Source organism: Poecilia reticulata, linkage group LG13 (assembly GCF_000633615.1).
Source record: "Poecilia reticulata strain Guanapo linkage group LG13, Guppy_female_1.0+MT, whole genome shotgun sequence".
NCBI classification, from domain to species: Eukaryota; Metazoa; Chordata; class Actinopteri; order Cyprinodontiformes; family Poeciliidae; genus Poecilia; species Poecilia reticulata.
The window spans coordinates 33,215,132-33,234,809 of record NC_024343.1 but is presented as its reverse complement, the minus strand read 5'-3'; the positions used below and the strand labels follow the sequence as shown (position 1 = coordinate 33,234,809).

General features: G+C 46.0%; 3 protein-coding genes across 15 annotated transcripts in view; all 3 read left to right on the top strand.

Moving 5' to 3' along the window:
* The window catches only part of rffl (ring finger and FYVE-like domain containing E3 ubiquitin protein ligase), a 6,644-nt gene extending 2,955 nt beyond the window's left edge, over window positions 1–3,689 (top strand). Inside the window, exons 3-7 of one of the 2 annotated variants that reach the window (XM_008426806.2) lie at window positions 335–532; window positions 637–879; window positions 960–1,164; window positions 1,961–1,984; window positions 2,059–3,689. In XM_008426806.2, coding sequence (XP_008425028.1) covers window positions 335–532; window positions 637–879; window positions 960–1,164; window positions 1,961–1,984; window positions 2,059–2,246 — 858 coding nt within the window. In that variant the 3' untranslated portion in view covers window positions 2,247–3,689. Of the gene's footprint in view, window positions 1–334; window positions 533–636; window positions 880–959; window positions 1,165–1,960 lie in introns of both variants that reach the window. The other variant, XM_008426805.2, reaches the window with a different exon arrangement.
* A 572-nt stretch (window positions 3,690–4,261) lies between these two features.
* On the top strand, window positions 4,262–11,002 carry LOC103475289 (scavenger receptor cysteine-rich type 1 protein M130-like). 6 transcript variants are annotated; one of them, XM_008426799.1, is made up of 8 exons: window positions 4,262–4,362; window positions 6,725–7,138; window positions 7,226–7,513; window positions 8,963–9,286; window positions 9,364–9,660; window positions 10,044–10,094; window positions 10,193–10,265; window positions 10,343–11,002. In XM_008426799.1, the coding sequence occupies exons 3-7, from the start codon at window positions 7,420–7,422 to the stop codon at window positions 10,240–10,242; spliced, it is 816 nt and encodes a 271-aa protein (XP_008425021.1). In that variant the 5' UTR covers window positions 4,262–4,362; window positions 6,725–7,138; window positions 7,226–7,419; the 3' UTR covers window positions 10,243–10,265; window positions 10,343–11,002. The 6 variants fall into 6 exon arrangements, 5 of the variants coding, with proteins under 5 accessions (XP_008425021.1, XP_008425026.1, XP_008425025.1 ...); XM_008426800.2 differs by having other exon boundaries at window positions 4,350–4,411; XM_008426802.2 differs by lacking the exon at window positions 4,262–4,362 and adding an exon at window positions 6,036–6,567.
* A 1,045-nt stretch (window positions 11,003–12,047) lies between these two features.
* Window positions 12,048–19,678, top strand: part of wdr62 (WD repeat domain 62) — an 18,018-nt gene continuing 10,387 nt past the window's right edge. For 3 of the 7 annotated variants that reach the window (XM_017308299.1, XM_008426797.2, XM_008426793.2), the window contains exons 1-14: window positions 12,048–12,715; window positions 12,799–12,899; window positions 14,633–14,724; window positions 15,233–15,353; window positions 15,427–15,594; window positions 16,157–16,294; window positions 16,377–16,559; window positions 16,625–16,785; window positions 16,862–17,051; window positions 17,318–17,449; window positions 18,282–18,445; window positions 19,138–19,229; window positions 19,345–19,470; window positions 19,582–19,652. In XM_017308299.1, the coding sequence (XP_017163788.1) occupies window positions 12,816–12,899; window positions 14,633–14,724; window positions 15,233–15,353; window positions 15,427–15,594; window positions 16,157–16,294; window positions 16,377–16,559; window positions 16,625–16,785; window positions 16,862–17,051; window positions 17,318–17,449; window positions 18,282–18,445; window positions 19,138–19,229; window positions 19,345–19,470; window positions 19,582–19,652 (1,722 nt within the window). In that variant the 5' untranslated portion in view covers window positions 12,048–12,715; window positions 12,799–12,815. The other 4 variants (XM_008426794.2, XM_008426796.2, XM_017308297.1 and 1 more) reach the window with 4 other exon arrangements.

Here is a 19,678-nt window from a genome sequence, read left to right as displayed (position 1 = left end):
GATGAGTTCAGGAGCCGATCTGATGAGTTCAGGAATCGATCTGATGAGTTCAGGAGCCGATCCGATGAGTTCAGGAGCCGATCTGTTGAGTTTGGTTAAACAGACAGATTAAAGTTAGAAATGCAGGAAGTTGAGTTTGTTGCTCCAGGTGGTAAATGGTGTAAGCTGAAACTGACGGTTAGTTGAAGTAAAACTGAAATGTTTCAGGTGAAATGGCGCCCTCTGGAGGAGCAGCCTCGGTTTGACAGTTCTGATTTTACTGATTTTTCATGTTAAACTGGCTGAGTTTCCTGCTGTCCACTTATGTCCCCACCTGTCTCCACCCGTCCCCCAGCATGTGTGTGTTGACTGTAAGAAGAACTACTGCAGCGGCTGCTCCGCCCAGCAGGGGTTGCGGCCACGCCTCTGTCACACCTGTCAGCGTTTCTATGGCAAAATGCTGGAGCGGGCGGAGCTGATGAAGCTGAAGGTGAAGGAGCTGAGAGACTACCTGCACCTGCATGAGGTCTCCACCCACCTGTGCAGAGAGAAGGTGACGTGTCGTCGTGGTTTCAGCAGCAGCCAATCAGAGAGCGGCTGCAGGTGTTGTGGACGTGTTGGTTCCCTCCAGTTAAGCCAGTGCTTCCTGTCCCCCAGGAGGAGCTGGTGGAGCTGGTGCTGAGTCGGCAGTCCTCGCCTTCTGGCAGCTCCGCCCCCGACACCCCTATCGTCCAGCCTCCCACCGTGACCTCTGACCCTCCGGACCCGACTCCTCGCATCTCTGTTTCTGATTCGTCCTCTGATGCATCGAGTCCGGCCCCGCCCACTCCGGAGCCCGAAGCTCCGCCCCCTGACTCAGAGACTCCACCCTCTGATGCTGAGCTGGAGGACGACGACCCGGTAAGTTCCGTAGAAGATCTGGACGTCCGACCCGGTTCCGCTGACCGACCCGGTTCTGCTAACCGACTCATGTCTTCCAGGCCTGGGACCCGGAGGAGGCGCCGGTGTCGGGGCGCCGGGCCTCGCTGTCGGACCTGAAGAGCGTGGACGACATCGAGGACCTGAGCGTCCGGCAGCTGAAGGAGATTCTGGCCCGGAACTTCGTGGATTACAAAGGCTGCTGTGAGAAGTGGGAGCTGATGGAGCGTGTGACCCGGCTGTACCAGGACCAGCAGAACCTGCTGGGTGAGGAGAGACCAACAAGTTTCACCATCAGAACATCTGGGTTCTAATGGTTCTGATCCAGTATCAGGTTCAGGTTCTGTTCCAAACTGAGCAGGAAGTGTTTGATTGGTGATCCTCAGTGGCACACTTATGCTAACCCTCTGGTAGCAGAGCTAATGTTAGCTTAGCAATTAGCTAATTGTTAGCTCCTAATTAGCTCCGTAATAAAGGCTTAGCTAATTCCGTTTTTGCTACCTTTAAAATTATTTCGAGCACTTTACTTCCTCCAAATTAATTTTCAGAGTAAATTCTAAAGCTCTAATTTTCTTGGCTTTTTTTGGTAAATTTTCAGTTTAATACAATTCAATATATATTTTGAATTTTTTATTAAGAATTCTTCAGGCAGCTGATCTTTTATATTCCTGCTCTTATTTTGAAGTGGTTGAAGACTGTTTATACAGTTTCTCTCTTATTTTCCCCCGATAACTTTTTGTATATCAAGAAACGTACAGCAACAAAATAAAATGGACAGTAGAGAACAAGATGTAAATGTTGTATGTAAGGGCTTTACAAGACATGGAAATAATGACAAAATTAACTTGCAGCTTGTTGTCTGTCAATGGCAAACATGTAATTTGAATTCTAGTTGGTGCTTCATCATTAGCTTTCACTAAAATTAGCTTCTGCTAACCACTGTGTTAGAGTGATTTAGCATTAGCTTCTGCTAAATAGTCATCATTAGCAGAGCTGATGTTTTTCTGGATCGCGGAATCCCATTGGCTGCTTCTCTGATGATGTCATTGTTTTTCTGTTTCAGCGGCTAACTCTGTGAACCCTGCAGGTGAGTGTGGTTCTGTGGGTCCGGGGGAACCGCTGCATGGTTCCATGTCTGACGCTGTCCCGGTCCTCCTGCAGGTGGCGGCGGCGGGCCGGCGCCGGGCCAGGAGGAGAACCTCTGTAAGATCTGCATGGACTCGCCCATCGACTGCGTCCTGCTGGAGTGCGGTCACATGGTCACCTGCACCAAGTGCGGCAAGCGGATGAGCGAGTGTCCCATCTGCCGGCAGTACGTGATCCGGGCCGTGCACGTCTTCCGGTCCTGAGCCGCGGTTCTCCAGAACCAGCCCTCGCCTCCTCTTCAGAACCTCTAAAGCTGCAAACCAGAACCTGCTGAGGAGACTTGATGACTTCTTCCTCTTTTCTTCTGCTGTGATCGAAGCGTTTGGTACTAGTGTGACACTGTGAGATCGGATCCGACCCGTTTTCAGGTCCTGGACCAGAAACCCAGAACAAATGGAGCAGGAATCCTGCAGCTGCTCAGACTCTCCGCTTTGCCTTAATCTGAATCACGTTTGGGTCACGATTGGACCCAACCGGGTCAGAACTCTGAGCTTTTTAATGTTTCTGGTTAATTCTTCCTTCAAAGTGCCTTTTGGGAACCGTTCCCACAGTCCAGGTGTAACGGACCCGCTACTGGAACCGGCCAGTGGAGGGGGGCGTCTCCATGGCAACAGAGTCTGTAGCATGTGCTGCTATCCGACCCGTTACTCACTCAGAACCACAAAGAAGAGTCTTTGAACCAGACAGAAAGTTGGACTTTACCTGAACAAACCAGCACTTTTTTTTTTCCAGAGTCAGTTTGCTTTCCAGATTGTTCACGGGTCAGAACTGTTCTGATGCTGCGAGGGAGTCACCATGGCAACCAGTGACTCGGCATTTCCTTATGAAACCTGTCACCAGGGGTGCTGGTAACTCCCAACAGAACCAACGGATGCAGGACCTTTTAAAAGTCTGTAATAAACTGATTCAGCTCTCAGGTAACACGCTCCAGGTGTGCCGTGTAGCCCCGCCCCCAGCCTCAGATGATGGGCTCAACAGGAAGAGTCTGAATCTAACCAATCTGTTCTCATTATTTATGTTGAAATTATGGGATTTAAAATGTGTAAGTGAAGTTTCTGACCTCTTACGACTTTTAATGAATCGCTGAACGAAAGGGAAACTAGAATCTGATCAGGTTTTCACTGCCGAGCCACCAGGGGGCAGCAGAGGTGGCCCTACTGCATTTAAAGGGAATAAAGAAGTTTTCTGGGAATGTTCAGAGCGGGTTCCTTCCTGCTCTGGACCTTTAGGAACCGGGAGGTTCTGCTGAATGTCTGAAGTCTAACAGATGATTTTATGATGTTTACCGGCAGCCAGTGTGAAGTTTTCTTCTTCTTCTGTTTGCACTAAAACCTTTTGATGCTGAATCACTTTAAACTTCCTTCTCTGGGGTTTTATTTTGCTTTTGATTTTTCTCTGATTGTGTTAAATCTGTCGTTTCTGCCTGCTGGTTTTGGATCAGAACCGGACCCTCCAGCTGCAGAGTTAAACTGATCCAGCGTCCGGCCCTCACAGGGGCCTCGAGCCACAGGTTGAGAACCTCTGTAGATACTCCAAATGAAGCTGGAAGCTAAATAAACGTCCAGATTATCCTGGAATCAGAGGGATTATTTGTAGAAGATTTTAGTTTGTGGATTGAGCGCAGAATAAATTTGTAATGAAACGGATCTGAGTCGTCGTGTTTTCATTCAGGCAGCGTTTTAAAAATGATTAAAATAAAATTGAAGGTATTTTGGAGGAAGTATTTGTTGGAACCTTTTATTCAATTTAATATTGATCTGAAAAGGAAATTAAATGTAACTTATTAATTCAATATTCTTCAGAGTTAAATTAGATGCTGAAGGCTGTTGGTAGGACATTTCCTGTAGCAGTCTCTGTTCCAACTACTTTGAAGAAACCTCTGACGGAAGACACTTTTCTGTAATTTCCTTAATTTTATGTAAAATCAGTCTTTGCATCATAATCCCCAAAGAGTCTACAGTCGTCCCTGAACAGAACCAGAACAGAACCAGCAGCTTTCTTCATCTGATTGTTGAGCCTTTTCTGGGATTCAGAGTTTTTTCTTTTTCCTTTAGCTTCCAGCTGCTGTTTGTTTCTTTTTTTGTTTCTCCCATTGCTGGATCCAACAACTCCCAGGACAATTTTCACACCTACAGAAACGACCTTTATGATGAGACCTAAATGGATTTACCTGGCAATGCTGACAATAAATGGGAACTGTCCAGATGCAGAGCAGCAGAAGGTGCCAGGATGGGACGGGAGGAGGCGGAGCCTGCAGCTGCTGATGTGAGCTCAGAGTTCCAGCCTGAGCAGACGGAGCGTTTCCACGGACGGCTGCAGGTATGTTGATCCGAACTGCCTGAACACATGAAGACCCGTCTCTCTGCAGGTCTGTTTCCCTTCCTCAGCAGAGTTTTTCTCTCTTGCGTTGTGTTTATGTGTCTCCTCCCTGTGCTTGGTGCTGCCTGGTAAAATTTTACAGGCTCTGGCTGCGTTTCTGCAGCCTCTCATCTCGCCATGTTGTTCAGGAACTGAACTATCTTGAACTATTTGTGAATGATTGGACTGAGAGAAAGTTATTTGATCAGGAAGAGATGGACGGCAGCGTTTGAGGGCTCACCAACTCGGGATCAGTGGACAGAAAATGCTGAAACCTGATTATCTTTATGCACCAACAACCTCTGCATGGGGGAAATCTCCACTCCTTCCTGAGTTAAACTACTCAGTCAGGGCGTTACTGTAAGAAACGGAGCGTTTGGATGTTGGTTCAGGGATTCAACCATCAAGCAGAAACCAGAACATTTGTTCTGTTGGGACATGACGAGTCTGGACTGGTTCTATCCCTAGATGCCTCAAGGCACTGGATCACTGACGTGAGATTGGCTGGTTTTTGTGTAACACCCTATTTTCTCAGTGGGTTCTGGCTCTGCCCACGAGTCTCCTCCCAGGGAAAGCTGCCTAAAGCAACCAAGGCCTCCAGTTCAGCACCTCAGCTGAACTCCCATTTTAGAAAACATTGACATTTCTCATTCCAGTGTTATGACCTAATAATTTCTTCCTTTACATTCTTCATAACCCAGAACTGAAGCAACCAACATCAGCTCAGTAACTCAATATTCTGAAATTATCTTTTCAGATTCTGCTGTTTATCTACAAATCAGCAGCTGATAAAACTAGAAAAAGCTGCTTCTTCCATAGACCAGAGCAGTGAAAGAGCTAAGAAGGTATTTTGTAATCAAAAGGTTTCTTATTATATTCTGCCAATCTAGCGAAACTCACCAAACTTTGGGGGGGAAAAAAGTCTCTTGGAGAAGTACAGGAAGGCAGCCATTTTAGGTCAAAGGGTAATGTTTGGCTATTTTCATGTTTACTCACTTTTACAAACTCCTTGGATTTTGAGCTTTCAACTTCATTTTCTGTTAGTATGCAGTTAAGGGATGGGAGATTAAAAGTTATCAAAATGTTGAGTTTTTGAGCATGTTTACGGGGCGTGGCCATACAGCAAACTTGACCAAACAAAATCCAATAACTTTCAGGCTGAGTTGCATCAAGACTGATATGAGTCTTCCATGTTGGATGACAATCCTATGTGGTCATATTCTGGTGTCATCTAACCCTGTCCTGTCCTGTAAAATTTGCTGCACATATATCATGCCAAGACCTACAAGAAAAGTCTCTCGGAGACATGGTCAATACACAACAGGAAGTCGGCCATTTTGGATCAAAGCCATCTTTTGTCTCGTTTGGACATGTTGTATCTGAGCGAAATCCTCCTACAGCTTTTCACATGCAGACTTTAGAATCACTCAGCACAGTCTTGAGGCTTTGAGGATCAAAAGTTATCAAAATCTTTTGGCTGCAGCAGAGCAAAATATGACCATAAAACATCAAGGTGTAAAAACTTCCACTGTGTGTCATTACCGAGCTGCGCTGATCACATGGTCACTTGGTGACATCACATTAGCCCCGCCCCCCTTAAACAGGACGGGTGCTGACGGGTGTCTTCCTTTTACTCTTTGATTCATAAAGGTCAGCAATAACATGATGCTGAGTCCTCTCGTCACTGGCTGGTGGCTGAATGCTGTACGCATACGGTTGGCTCTAAATAACACATGTATCATCCGAATTACACCAAACTGAATGTCAATGACCTTTGTTAACCTCTAAACAGGCCAATAGGATTATATTGGAATTCGAGTACGCCCCCAACATTCATGTTTTCCTGATAAACAAACCAGTCCAATTTTTTGTGCGTCATCAGGAAGTACTGCTGAACACTGGTGTGGTGCATTAATGACACCTCTTAAGCCCCGCCCACTCATATTATTTGGTGTCTCCTCCAGCACCGCAGTGGATGAATAACATTTAAAATGCATCCACTAACTCTTGATAACAACCTTGATAACCACTCGACATGTTAAAAATCCTACAGGAAGTTCTCGCCATAAATCAGGAAGTGATAATAACTCCTGTCTTGGTTTCCATCCTAACTTTAAAGACCTGCTGCTGGACTCGTACTGACCTGGAATGAAGGCTGTTTTGAAGGTTCGCCAAATTGCCTAGTCGAATATGTTGTGAGACGGTTCTACAGGAACGGGGTGGCAGAACAGGCGGCCGCCATGAGGCCGGAGCGGCGCTGAGCTGCCAGGGCCCTACGAGGCTGCTTCAGCTCTAATTGTTTTTGTTTCTTTCTGATTCACAGCTCAGATCTGAAATAAAAGCTGGAAACACAGACAGACAGAAACCAACGTCTTCCTTTCGGAGCCTCTTGTTGAACATGGACCAGACCCTGATGGTGCTCCTGCTGTGGCTGTGCTGTTCAAGTAGCTGATTAAACAGCAACATTAAACAATGTTTGGCTCAGTTCAGCAAAGTCATGCAAGAAATATCATCCAAAGTTCAGCCTCTGTCTGCAGCTGCTTTCCCTTTTTTTGAAGGCAGAGTCTTCTGTTGTTGCTAATGAGATGTGTTGTGCTGAAATGTACTGAGATAGGAGAGATAAATGACCAGAAAAGGAAAATCTCACTGTGGTTCAGATCCTGATCGTCTCATCTCTGATTCTCCTTCCTGACATTTGTCCCAGGTGTTCATGCAGATGAAACCCGCAGCCTGAAAGGTTTGTTCAGTTCTAGACTTGAGTTCAAAATCAAACTTAGTTTGTTCAACAGTAAAATGATGAATCTTCTGTCTGGTTTCTGTTCAGAGTCCATCAGGTTGGTGGGAGGATCCAGACGCTGTGACGGTCAATGGGAGTTGAATCTGGGAGAATGGAGACCAGTTGAAATCGAAGGTTTTAATTATGACCTGAAAGAAGCTTCAATTATCTGCAGACAGCTGGACTGTGGCTCAGCTGTTTCAGCTAGAGATCATGAGCCTTCATCTTTAATCCCTGTATGGATGATCACCTCAGAGTGTCTTCTGTCTGGATCTGATCTCAAGGACTGTGCAAAAAAAGAAAAAAGTTTTGGTTCTGCATGGTTCACCTGCTCAGGTAAGTCTGTCACAAACATCAACCTCTTCCTCACTGCTGAGTCTGACTGAGATGCTGAGCTATGTGAAGACTGGATCTGGGTCTCAGTTTCATCATTTAACCTTTGTTAAATGTAAGGAATCAAATTTCCTGACAGGTCAAATAAATCAGTAAACTAAAACTTACAGTTTTAGAACGTCTGAGAAGACGTCAAGGGAAGACCATATTAACTGGTCTTCTCTTGACCAGTGAATGTGACCAGTTCTTCTTGACTGGTTTTATCTCAGAAGTGACGGCATCACTTTTACGTCTTCACACTCCTGTGTGTCTCCTCCTGTCAGGTTGGTGATGTTTGGCGTTAGCTAAGAGTCTGTTCCAAAGTCCCGGTAGAGTTGGACGATATGGCGTTTCATATCGGTCATTATGGATAATTATTGATTTGTTTTTTTGATTTTAAAAATCTGAAATACTACCAAACATTTCCTGCTTCCTCCATGTTGTTGTTTTAATTTCAAGCAGTCATGAGGCTCAATGGTGAAATTTGAAACTGCTGCTACACAAGTTACTCAACAGGTTGTTTCTAGATAACCAAAGAGTGAGTGAAGATTTCAGCAGCCTAGCTTAGCTAACTGTGAGACGTTGAGCAGCTAATGTCTTTCTTCTGCCTACATTCCCCAGAATGCTGTGCGATTCTGGATCAGAGTTCAATGAAATTATTGAATATTCCACTAGACATATAATCTACTGACATTAATCATGTACCTACCTCGATATATATTGTCATTGATTTATAGTCCAGCTCTTAGTCCTGGTCTATTTTATCTCCAATTGTGTAAAGTTTGCATAATTTTCTAAAGCTAATCCCTCACAATGATGTTCCAAAAATTCACCAGCAGTGTGGTTTGCTTGGCATGATGTGAAGTGCCATAACTCCTACAAAGATAATGTGAGTGCAGTGTTGGAAACCCACCACAGCCGCATGGAGAACAAGGACTGAACTGCACACAAAAAACCAACCAGACCAGCAGGGAACTGGGAATCCCTGAATTGTTACCATTAACCAATGGGCATCATGTGCTCCTATGAAGAAGGGATTTTCACACAGTTGGGGAGTCCCTATGATGTCAAAGGTTAGGATCCATTCACTTCCAGACAAACGGTAGCACTGGAGTCGAGGACGATGGGGTGGAATAGGGTTTGAGGTCAAGGGATTTGGGTTTTGCCTGGATGGAGCGGTGGATCTCTGGGTGCCGGGTTTTGCTTGGCCGGCCCGGGTTCTCCCTGACCGCTGTGGCTTCATGGACCACCACTCTGTGTGGGTTTCCTGGGGGCTCTCTGAGGGCCCACACAGCTCTCAGCTCTTAAAGCCAGAGAGCTTTCGGGTTCCCTGGCCTTGGTCAGCACAGTAATGGTCAGCAGAAACCGTTCATGCACAGCATTGTGGATAAAATATTTTCTTTGTCTCTGCAGAGTCTGTCAAATTGGTGAATGGGGGAGATGGCTGTTCAGGCAGACTGGAGGTGAAGGTCTCCCAGTCTGACCAGTCTAACCAGAGCTGGTCTTCAGTGTGTGAAGCTGACTTTGACCACCAGGAAGCAGAGGTGGTGTGTAGGGAGTTTCACTGTGGGTCTCCTACAGTCCTAACGGGAGGGCTCTATGGAGAGGTGGAGGCTCCAACATGGACGCCACAGTTCCAGTGTGGAGGAAATGAGTCTTCTCTCCTGGACTGTAGAAGGTCCGACTCAGCCAGAAACTCCTGCTCACCTGGAAAAGCTGTTGGACTCACCTGCTCAGGTAGAGGAGGAGCCACAGATACTGTTGATTTAATTTCTGCTCCATGTTTTGCTGATGACTTTCTGCTTTCTCTTTAGAACCGTTGAGGTTGGTGGAGGGACCCAGGCGTTGTGAAGGTAGACTCCAGATAAAACAGGAGGGAAAATGGCGACTGGGAACGCTTTCGGAACACAATGAGTGGACCCCGAACCACACAGAGATTATCTGCAAATGGCTGGGCTGTGGCTCTGCTGTTTCAATGGAAAGAAACACAGAGACATCCCAGCAAGAAATGTCTCTGATCTATAATCGCTGCATTAAGCGAGTATCTTCTGTCAGGGAATGTCGGTTTTTTAAAGTATTTTCAACTGAAACCGTCAAACTCAACTGTTTAGGTGAGTCAAACAGTGGCACTTCTTCTCTAACTGGGTCTCAGGCTGGTAGAGACATGTTCAGCCTCTACCAGCCTGAACATGTCAGGCTGGTAGAGGAAGATAGCAGGTTCCTCTAGCAGCATTTGAAGGTTCGCTTTAATTTTCCTTCCGGTCCGGACAATTATGGAAAAATGTTGGATTTTCCAAATTTCCAAAGGAACAACAGTCTGTCAATGCTAAATAAACCAGAGGTTGCTATCGGTCCTGATTTCACATCAATCAATCAAATTTGTTTGTATAGCACATTTCAGCAACAAGGCAGTCCAAAGTTCTTTAAATCATAAAAATACAAAGTCATAAATGGTTCATCCAGCCAATAATCTCCCTCTGCTTCGTGTTTCCAGAACCAAGAGTGGAACCAGAAAGAACCACAGATGGGAACCTTCGTCTCACAGGTGGTTATATGCAGAGGAGGAGAAGATCTGCTCCAGCTGAAGTCACCAGCTAGCTCACTTGTTCTCCTGATAATTGTCTGATTCTGGTTCACTTTCAGTGTTTACACCAGTTTTTATCTTCTGTCTGGTTCTCCTGCTGCTGTACTGAGTGTCACCTTCCTCACCTACCAGGTATTCCTCGCTGCAGAGCTCCTGCACATGTTGAGCTGTAGAAACCCCTCAGTAACTGTGCTGCCATGTCTCTGCAGCCCACCAGGTGGCAGCAGTCAGGCCAGTGAGCTGAAGATGCAGCAACGATGGACGAGTTCTGCTGATGGAGATGTTCGCTTCACCCTGACCTCAGAGGAAATGTTCAGTTTCCTGAACTCCTCACCTCAGTCGTAACACATATGGCTGCTTATTAAATCAATTACATTTAGTTTTTCACCTATAAAAAATATTTTCCTGTGCAAGTGGCAGTAATATGAGCTTCGATCTTTCTACATGTTATGATGTTATTCCTTTCCTTGATACATTCATGCATGTTAGATTAATCCTTTAATCTCCATGGCAACCATTCAGCTGCAAAACCGTGCGGTACCAGCCGCTCTGCGGTACCGCTTCTCTTCATCTACGTTTTTCCCTTGGTGCTTTATATTGTGTGAATCTGATGTTGATTTTCACCGTCATGCTGATGAAACCCAGCGCTACATCACCACTAATCCCTTGTCCATTCTTCCACCCATGACCTTCTCTGACTCCACCTCTGAAATAAAAACCTGGTTCACCCTAAATATCCTTAAACTAAACGGCACCAAAACTGTCATCGTCTCTGCGATTCATTATCATCCCAACCAGTGGTGGAGAAAGTACTCAGAAAATGTACTTAAGTAAAAGTAAAACTACCACATTAGCATTTGTACTTAAAGTACTGGCTTTTAAAAATACTTAAGTATTAAAAGTAAAAGTGCTTGCTGAATGCGTTACCTAATCGCTAATATCATTAAGTGAACCGATCGTATTTAATTTTAATACTTTAGAAATGTGCCATTTTAATGAACAATGCCACAGATAAAGCATGTTTTTATTATGTTTACTCTCTGTAACATGGTTTAGACTTAGATATGTGATTCTATGCATCATAGTTTCAGGGATGGAAACATCTTGTCTCATGTCCAAACATAACAGGAACTTCTTTTTTTTTTTTTGCTGCTAGTGGCATTTATTTTTTAAAGAAATCCAACAGAAAGGGGATGGAAAGAAGGTGGGTGGGGGAGGACAGGCAACCAAGGAGCCACGTAGCAGAGTTGTAGTCAAGACCAGCACCCCGCGCTACGTGACACAAAAAAATTTACTTTACTTATCAAAATTGCTTCTCAAATTGATCTGAAAGATCCACATTCCCATAAAAAACTAGTTATTAAATACTTATAGCTTAAATAAATGTAATCAGTAAAGATCAGTCCACAAGAATCGGATCGTTCCTGAATGTACCAGCGTTGTCCCATATCGCAGATGCAACATGTGTCTCTGTACAGCTAGCTTAGCTAGCATCACGTCCACAGATCTTACCTTTCTTTAAGCTTTCCTTCCAAGTGACGCTAAAAGTTGGACAAAGTCCCACCGTCTGTGAAAGCAAAGCGCTGCTGATTTTACATGTAGCCATATCAATTTATGCAGCTATTATATTACTGATGATTAGACTCGCTCAGAGGAAACCACTGCGCATGTCTGGAGCTCCGCGTGCGAGTAAAGGTGGAGGCGATGGGTGACAACAGACACGTAAGTTACGTTATTGCTCGGATTTTACGGCGCCACCTTAAGTCCCTGAACTTCACATTTTAACGGAAAAAAAGCACAACGCGATTTGGATGTAACGAGTAACGCGACAGTTTTGTAGAAATGTAGTGAAGTATAAAGTACAGATACTTACTGTAAAATGTAGTGGAGTAAAAGTAGAAAGTAGCCATTATTAAATCTACTTAAGTAAAGTACAGATACACGAAAATTGTACTTAAGTACTTCGTTACTTCCCACCACTGATCTCAACTCTGAAATATCAATTCACTCCAGCGTTTCAAATCACAACACATTTGTTGGCAATTGTTTATTCTATGAGCTGCATTTTGCTCTTTCTGTTCAAGTGATTTCATTGTTGTACTGTTTCTTTTAATTGTAAAATGTCCTTGAGTGCAGAGAAAAGCGCCCCCAAATAACATGTCTTTTTAGTATCTGTAATGTTGGTTTCAAACGTTTTATGTTCAAAAGAAGTGCTTTTTCTACCAATTTTTCTTATTTAGTCTTTGGATTATCACAATTTGCACATAAAATAATTTTTTTTTCCATCTGATGACATTATCAGATATTCAGCTTTTTAGCAAAGGTATAATGAAGTACGGCAGTTGTTTGTTTTGGCACTTTAGCTATGATAGATTTTCACGAGTTCCAAAGATTTTTTCCTTTATCCTCATTGGCTGGTAGCTTCACTTGAATAAATCCCTAGTAGCTGATTGGCTGGTTGTCAATTCAGTGGGCGGGGCTCAGTTTGAACCACAGTCCCGCCGCCTACATCGGTATCAAATTTCCTGCTGCCATCATGGCGACCAGCAGAAGCTTGTTGTGAACAAAACTTTCTGAACCAAGTGAGATTAATTTTTGCGCTTTTGCTGGGCATTAAAACCATTTCCGAGGCCGTTTTATTTATGTTTTTGTTTTCTTTTGAAAGTTTAGCCACTTGCCGGTATGGCTGATAGAGCGGAGAGGAGGAGGCAGCCAGCGGGGCGGAAGAGCCGGCAGAGCCAGCCGAGGAAGAGCTCCAGCGCCCGGGTACAGTCTTGAGCTACAACCGTTAGCAGTTAGGACCGTTAGCTTTGGCTCCGCGGCGTTTTTGAGATGTTCTAACCGTTCTGAGAAGCTAGAACCGAATTATCTTTTGAAAAGCAAAAAGAAAAAGCTTTTGTCAATTGTCCGAGTTAAAAAAAAAAAAAAAAAAGTTGGTTAAATAGTTTAACGCAGCAACAAGGGAAAGTTAAAACAACAACACACATGTAGGCCACCGGTGTTGCGGTAAATTCCGTCTCCCTCACATCCGAAGTTAAACAGCTTCGGGTTCAGGATCCAGTTAAAGGGATGTTTCACTCTTTTCAAGCTGAGAGCAGCTTCGGTGTTTGTATTTTCCACATCTCCCATGTTTTAAACCAGTTAAAATCATATCTATGCTTTCAGTTTATAACAACATCTGGGCTTCCTTCACCTTTCCACTTGCATCCACTGAACACAAAAGGCTCTTTTAAAGCTTTGGAAATATTAGTTATCAATAGCTTTTTTGCATAATGCCATTGAGAGTTTCCATCCTCATCATGCAAGACAATTATTTATCCTCTTTGAAGCCAGTTTAACAATTAAATATATATATATTTTCCCATATTATAACTTTAAATTGGGATTATTTAGGCTCACCAATCTCCATTTTATTTACCTAAATAGTTAAATTAGTACATGGAGGTCAGAAATTGTCGCCTACCCCTAATAGTACCATGACTATATCATCAGTTTCATTGTTGTGCGCTCAAGTTTTTTTCAAGTCTGGAAAGGATGAAGAAAATATTTACAGATTTTATTCTTTATCTGAAATTTGTATCAATCTATTTATTTTCCACCAAGTTGTAAATTCCTTTTCAGTTTTTTTGTTTTGTATTTAAATCCTGACCCCGAGACGACAGTCTGTCATGAGATTCTTCTAGATCATTGGTCCCCAAACTACGGCCCGCGGGCCAGATCCGGCCATTGGTCCCCAAACTACGGCCCGCGGGCCAGATCCGGCCCGCCTCCACATTTGGTCCGGCCCCCTGAACAATACCAGAGACCATTCAGATTTGTTTTCATATATTTTATATATTTTCCGGTTTATATGTGTATTTTTCTTCAACCACCAGGGGGCTCTGTAGCAGGAAGTGTGTCCTGTAAACTGTGGGTGTTTTGTGCTGCCATCTGTTGGACTTTTAGGGAACTGCTCGACTTTTATGTTATTTAATCAGTATGGTTGTTTGCTAGCGGTAGAGCAGATGAACACACGTGTTTGTTATGAACAGCTTATACTTCAAAACGAGCCTTTATGTTAACATATGAGGAATTCATATGTGAAAGTTACTTTCCCTCAATGGAATATATACTAGTCAGTCCCAGTGACCGTTTCACTAACGGTATTTGCCCATGTGCTTGCTGGGTAAAAATCGGCAGCGCAGGTGATGAACGTGTCACACTTTCTCTGTTACAAACTGACTCCAGCCCCCACCAGAGAAGGTAAAAGTTATGTGGCCCTCAGAGGAAAAAGCTTGGGGACCTCTGCTCTAGATGTTTGTTTTTAAGCTTAAAAAGTAGCTAAAATGAGCAGCAACAGCAGGTGATGTGGATTAGCAGTTGTTCACGCCACTGTGAAATACATTCTGGAACCGTTAGCTTAGCATGTCTGTAAACGGTGACAGTCTTCAGTCAGGCCTGTTTTGGTTACCAGCAGGTTTAGCGGTTTGATCTTTAGCAGTCTGGTCTGTTTGCTTCAGGTGACTCTGGAAAAGGTTCTTGGGATCAGCCCGGTGGTCAGCAGCTTCCTGACCTCTGACCCTAACTCTGGCCGTATTGCCTATCCTGCAGGGTGAGTGCCGCGTCAGGTTCCATCTCCTCCTCAAACCGTCTTCGTCAAATCTGACTCAACTGGTGTCAAACGTTTGTGTCGCAGTAAAATGTCAAAGATGTTAAATGTGTCCAGAGGTCATTAAAGGTCAACCTCACCTAATTCACTTCAGACAAATTTGGTGCCAATCAATCAATTCGCCTACGTTTTGAAAATATTGATCATGAAATCTGTAAACTTTATTAATAAACATCTTTAAGATGATAACGACACAAACTGAAACTTTTACTGCACAAACATTTGACACCAATTTAGTTTGATTTGAAGACGGGGGGTTCCAGTGGAGACATTCAGCCGCCACGCGTTCTGTGACGCGTTCTCTATGTACATGTATTGGTGTTTTTTTGTTTTATTTAATATTTTTATTGATTTGTTCAGAATGAACTTATTCATATCCAAACTGCCACATAAACGGTGGCAGCTGCCGAGGTTTGAGCAGCGTGTGATGATGCTGCTGTTCCTCCTCCAGGTGTGTGGTGGTGCTGTTGGACCCACTGAACAACAAGCAGGATCACATCATCAACGCCTCCAGGAAGCCCTTCACCGCCCTGAGCTTCTCTCCTGACGGGAAGCACCTGGTGACCGGAGAGGTGAGGGACAAACCGCACGCCTCTTGGTGTTTGGGTGGTTTTGGTCTCCTCACGTCGCCCCCTGCTGTTCCAGAGCGGCCACATGCCCTGCGTCCGGGTGTGGGAGGTGGGTGGAGGTCAGGTGGCCGAGGTCCAGGCCCATAAGTACGGCGTGGCCTGCGTGGCGTTCTCCTGCAGCGGCTCTTACGTGGTCTCTGTGGGGTTCCAGCATGACCGGACCATCAGTGTGTGGGACTGGAGGGTGAGGACGCACACACACACACACACACACACACACAAACAGAGCTCTGAATCCTGGCTGGTTTCCTTTAAAGCCTGTAAAACACCCAGGTTTCCTTACTGGGAGTTAAATCTGTACGTTTGATGAATTAAGTCACATTTTGACAAAACCTGATTGTCCGATCCTGATGACAGGAAGTGAAAGAAACAGGTTCTCTAGAAAAATATCCCTCCAGAAAAGACTTACCATAGTTTCTTCAGATATCCAGGATGTCAGTGCAGCTTTAAATTCTTGTATCTATAAAGTCTTAAAATGTCTTTGGTTAATTTTTTAAACGGTAAGTTGCCATTAAATGTGTTAGTCACATGTTCTTTGGCTCAGTCAGTGGGTCAGTCCAAGTTTTATCACTTCATTTTCTGTTCATATAAATCTTACATTTCATTTATGATGGTGATAAATATTCTTATATTTGAGTTATGCTGATGGCTGAAGGTTTTCTGCTGCATTATTATGTCATTGTTTGTCTTCCCATCCCTACTTGTTGCTAACATTCTGCCTTACCTCGACCTTTGACCCGGAGCAGAAAGGCTCCATCATCGCCACCAACAAGGTGTCCAGCAGAGTCTTCTCCGTCTCCGTCTCCCAGGACAGCAGCTACTTCGTTACCGCGGGAAACCGACACGTAAAGTTCTGGGACCTGGACGGCTCCAAGGACCGGCGGGTCAGCTGACGCCTCCTCAGCCAATCACAGCCCGGCTCCCTGCCGCTCGCCTGGCTCTCACCTGCTCCTTCTCTGCTCCCAGGTGAACAGCACCGTGCCGCTGATTGGTCGGTCTGGGTTGCTAGGCGACCATAAGAACAGCGTGTTCTGTGGAGTGGCGTGTGGGCGTGGCCAAGCGGCGAGCAACACGTACTGCGTCACCGCCGCCGGGGTCCTGTGTCTGTTCAACAGCAGCCGGCAGCTGGAGGCCTTTGTGAACCTGAAGGTCAGAGGTCGTGATGTTGGCATGTCGGGGGCGTTCCAGGGATAACTCCGCCTCTTCTCCTGCAGACGGCGGCGGCGAGCGGCCTGGCGGTCAGCGAGGACTGGGTGTTCTGCGGCTGCGCAGACGGAGTGATCCGGGTTTTCCGGCCGGCCGACCTGCAGTACGTGGGAACGCTGCCGCGGCCGCACCGCCTGGGCGTGGATCTGACCCGGAGCGCGCCGCACAGGTCGGAGCGCCGCCGCCGCGCCCTCTCACCCCGCGCCGTCACACCCGTTCTGACCTCTGACCTGCTGCTCCCCCAGCAGCCCACCCCCCGCCGGCTCCGAGGTGGCGCATCCCGACACCCTGGCGCTGACCTTTGACCCCAGAGGGCAGCGGCTCAGCTGCGTGTACACGGACCACAGCGTGTACGTGTGGGACGTGGCGGACGTGAAGAACGCCGGGAGGCTGCACTCGGCTCTGTACCACAGCAGCTGCGTGTGGAACATCCAGGTCAGGAACGCATCATCAATATTCTGATCGATCATCAATCAGTAATCTTCCTGTTGGTTCATATTCACTCTCATCTAAATCACCGATACGAAGGTCTGATGTCATAACGGCAGCAGAAAATGTTCAGATTTGGAAGCAGAGAAACCTGGACTGGACCAACCGGGTCGATCAAATATCAACGTTATGAAGTTATTAATAAATCAGGAAACTGAAAGATGATGTTTTAGTTTTGATCCAGTTACGGTTGGGAATGTTTTGTCCTCCAGGTTTATCCGGAGCTGCAGGATCCGTCTCAGGCCCGTCTGCCGCCATCGTCCTTCCTCACCTGTTCCTCTGATAACACCATCAGACTGTGGCACTCTGACGCCCCCATCAGGCAGAGGAACCAGTACAGCCAGGTGAGACCGGACCGGTTCAGGCTCAGCTCATCACAGTGGCTTCAAATGATTCCATTAATCAAAATTTATTCAAGCTAAAACACTGAAGGAAAGTCGAAGCTGAACTGGACGTTACTTTAGTTATGATTCTTTTTTTAATGTCCTTATTTGGTATTTTTAATCTTTGTAAACTTCTTAAAAACATCAGTTTGAAACTAAGTAGGCTTATTCTACTCTTTCATTTTAACCTGAACTTTGCAGTTTCGTGCCAGACGGATTTTAAAGAACATCGGTTTAATTTAAAAAAAAATATCCCAGGACTGTTGCAGCTAGCTGGGCAGCTAGCCGGGCTGCTAGCTGTACTGCCTGCTGAGCGGCTAGCTGGGATGCTAGCCGGGCTGCTAGCTAATGTTGGGCCTAAATCCTGGCTTAGTGAAGCCTTGCTCCGCTGCGGTGCGGTTCGCTGCAGTTCAGTTCATTTTCAGGAGCGTTTCCAGCGCTAACAGACTCAGCCTGGCAGAGCTGGTTGAACCCAGAAGGCTAACGCTGCGTCATGCCAGTGTGACGTTTTCTGTCCTCCAATCAGTGGACGGTGTTGCAGCTCCCTTGGACCGATTCTAGGTCCAGCTGTGAATTTAAGAGAGTGAGCGGTTATTGAGTCAGAATAGATATTTATCCACCAACAAACTTCTCTTACGGTTTGGGTTTTATCCAGGAGGACCTGATGGGTTCTGGCCGGTAGGGAGTTGGCTTTGAACCAGAATCGGTTCTGCCTGACTCTCTGGTTCTGCCGGGTCCAGTCAGTGGACCTCGTGGTTCCTCCTCAAGCTGCAGCGGGTCGTTTTGCTTCCAGGACCTGCTGAAGATCCTGTATGTGGGGGAAGACGTGCAGCGCCTGCAGGCGGCGGGGGAGCGGGCCGAGGCCGACGGGCCGGACGGGAAGGCCGGGATCCGGGTGCTGGGAATCAGTCCGGACGGGAAGCACCTGGCGGCCGGAGACCGCTGTGGGAACCTGAGGTGAGAAACCGCAGCGCAGACCCTCAAGATGCAGAGCCTCATGTTTCTGATCAGAACCGGACTTTAGCCGTTAGCTAACAGAACCGGAGCAACTTCAGGTTCTGAAGGTTCGCCGCAGTTCAGAGAAACTCGGTCTGGATGTGGAGATTTGATTTAATCATTTATGATTTATTTACTTTTCTTTTTACAGTTGTTCAAAATCAAAATGTAATTTCATCCAGGATTCGGTAAATGTTGCTGAAACTCGTCCTTTTCTGTTTGGCATTAAAGTGTTGAACTGATTCACCTCCTATCAGCTGCACTGATAGCTTTTTATTTTTTATTGTTTTGCCTGATCTGTTGCTAAATGTAGCAAGACAGACGCTGAGTCAGGAACAGTGCAGTTGATCAGACATCAGTCAAACGTCTCGCTGCAGAGCAGAAGGACAGAGGCTGGTTTCCAGACCGTTAAGGTAGAAAAGAGCAGCTTTACATATAAATACTGGCTGATCACTGATCTCCCAAAATTAGGGAAACCAGCTGGCCGATGAATTGATGAGCTGATGAGTTTAGAAACGCCATCAGGATGAAATCTTTACGTTCTCCTGAGGAGTCAGAGACTTTGTTCTGTAGCTTGATGTTCATCAGGTTTCCTTCCTGTGAGCCGCCATGTGGATCCGTTTCTGTAACCGAGTGGTGCCTCCTGTTTTCAGGATCTTTGATCTGGAAAGCCTGACTGAGCTGCTGAAGATCGAGGCTCACGACTCCGAGGTTCTCTGTTTGGAGTTTTCTCCTCTGTCCTCAGGTGAGATTCAAGCTGCTGCTCCACGTTGCCATGGTAATGTCTGAACGCAGAACCGGATCCTGTAGAAAGGCTGACTTCCTGTTTACTTCCTATTTACTTCCTGCGACACGTTCAGGAGTGAAGCTGCTGGCCTCAGCCAGCAGAGATCGGCTCATCCACGTCTTCAACCAGGAGAAGAACTACAACCTCCAGCAGACCCTGAACGACCACTCCGCCTCCATCACCGCCGTCAAGTTCACCGGTGAGGGCGGGGCCAGCAAGGCGCCCGCTCCTATTGGCTGCTCCGGTTCAATCTCCTGTGAGCCAGCGATGCGTTCAGGGAACCTTCAGCTTCTGCTTGTTTTCGGTTCAGGTCAGAGTCCAGAGGTCCAGCTGGTGAGCTGTGGAGCCGACAAGAGCATCTACGTTCAGACGGCCGAGCAGGTTGGACCCTGAACGCACAACAGCTG

What these genes read in the sequence shown, in the direction of transcription:
- LOC103475289 (XM_008426799.1), top strand. Translation starts at nt 7,420, where the DNA reads ATGATCACCTCAGAGTGTCTTCTGTCTGGATCTGATCTCAAGGACTGT. An exon ending in CGTCAAACTCAACTGTTTAG is followed by an intron (nt 9,661 to 10,043) that starts GTGAGTCAAACA and finishes TCGTGTTTCCAG; the next exon opens with AACCAAGAGTGGAACCAGAA. An exon ending in TGGGAACCTTCGTCTCACAG is followed by an intron (nt 10,095 to 10,192) that starts GTGGTTATATGC and finishes GTTCACTTTCAG; the next exon opens with TGTTTACACCAGTTTTTATC.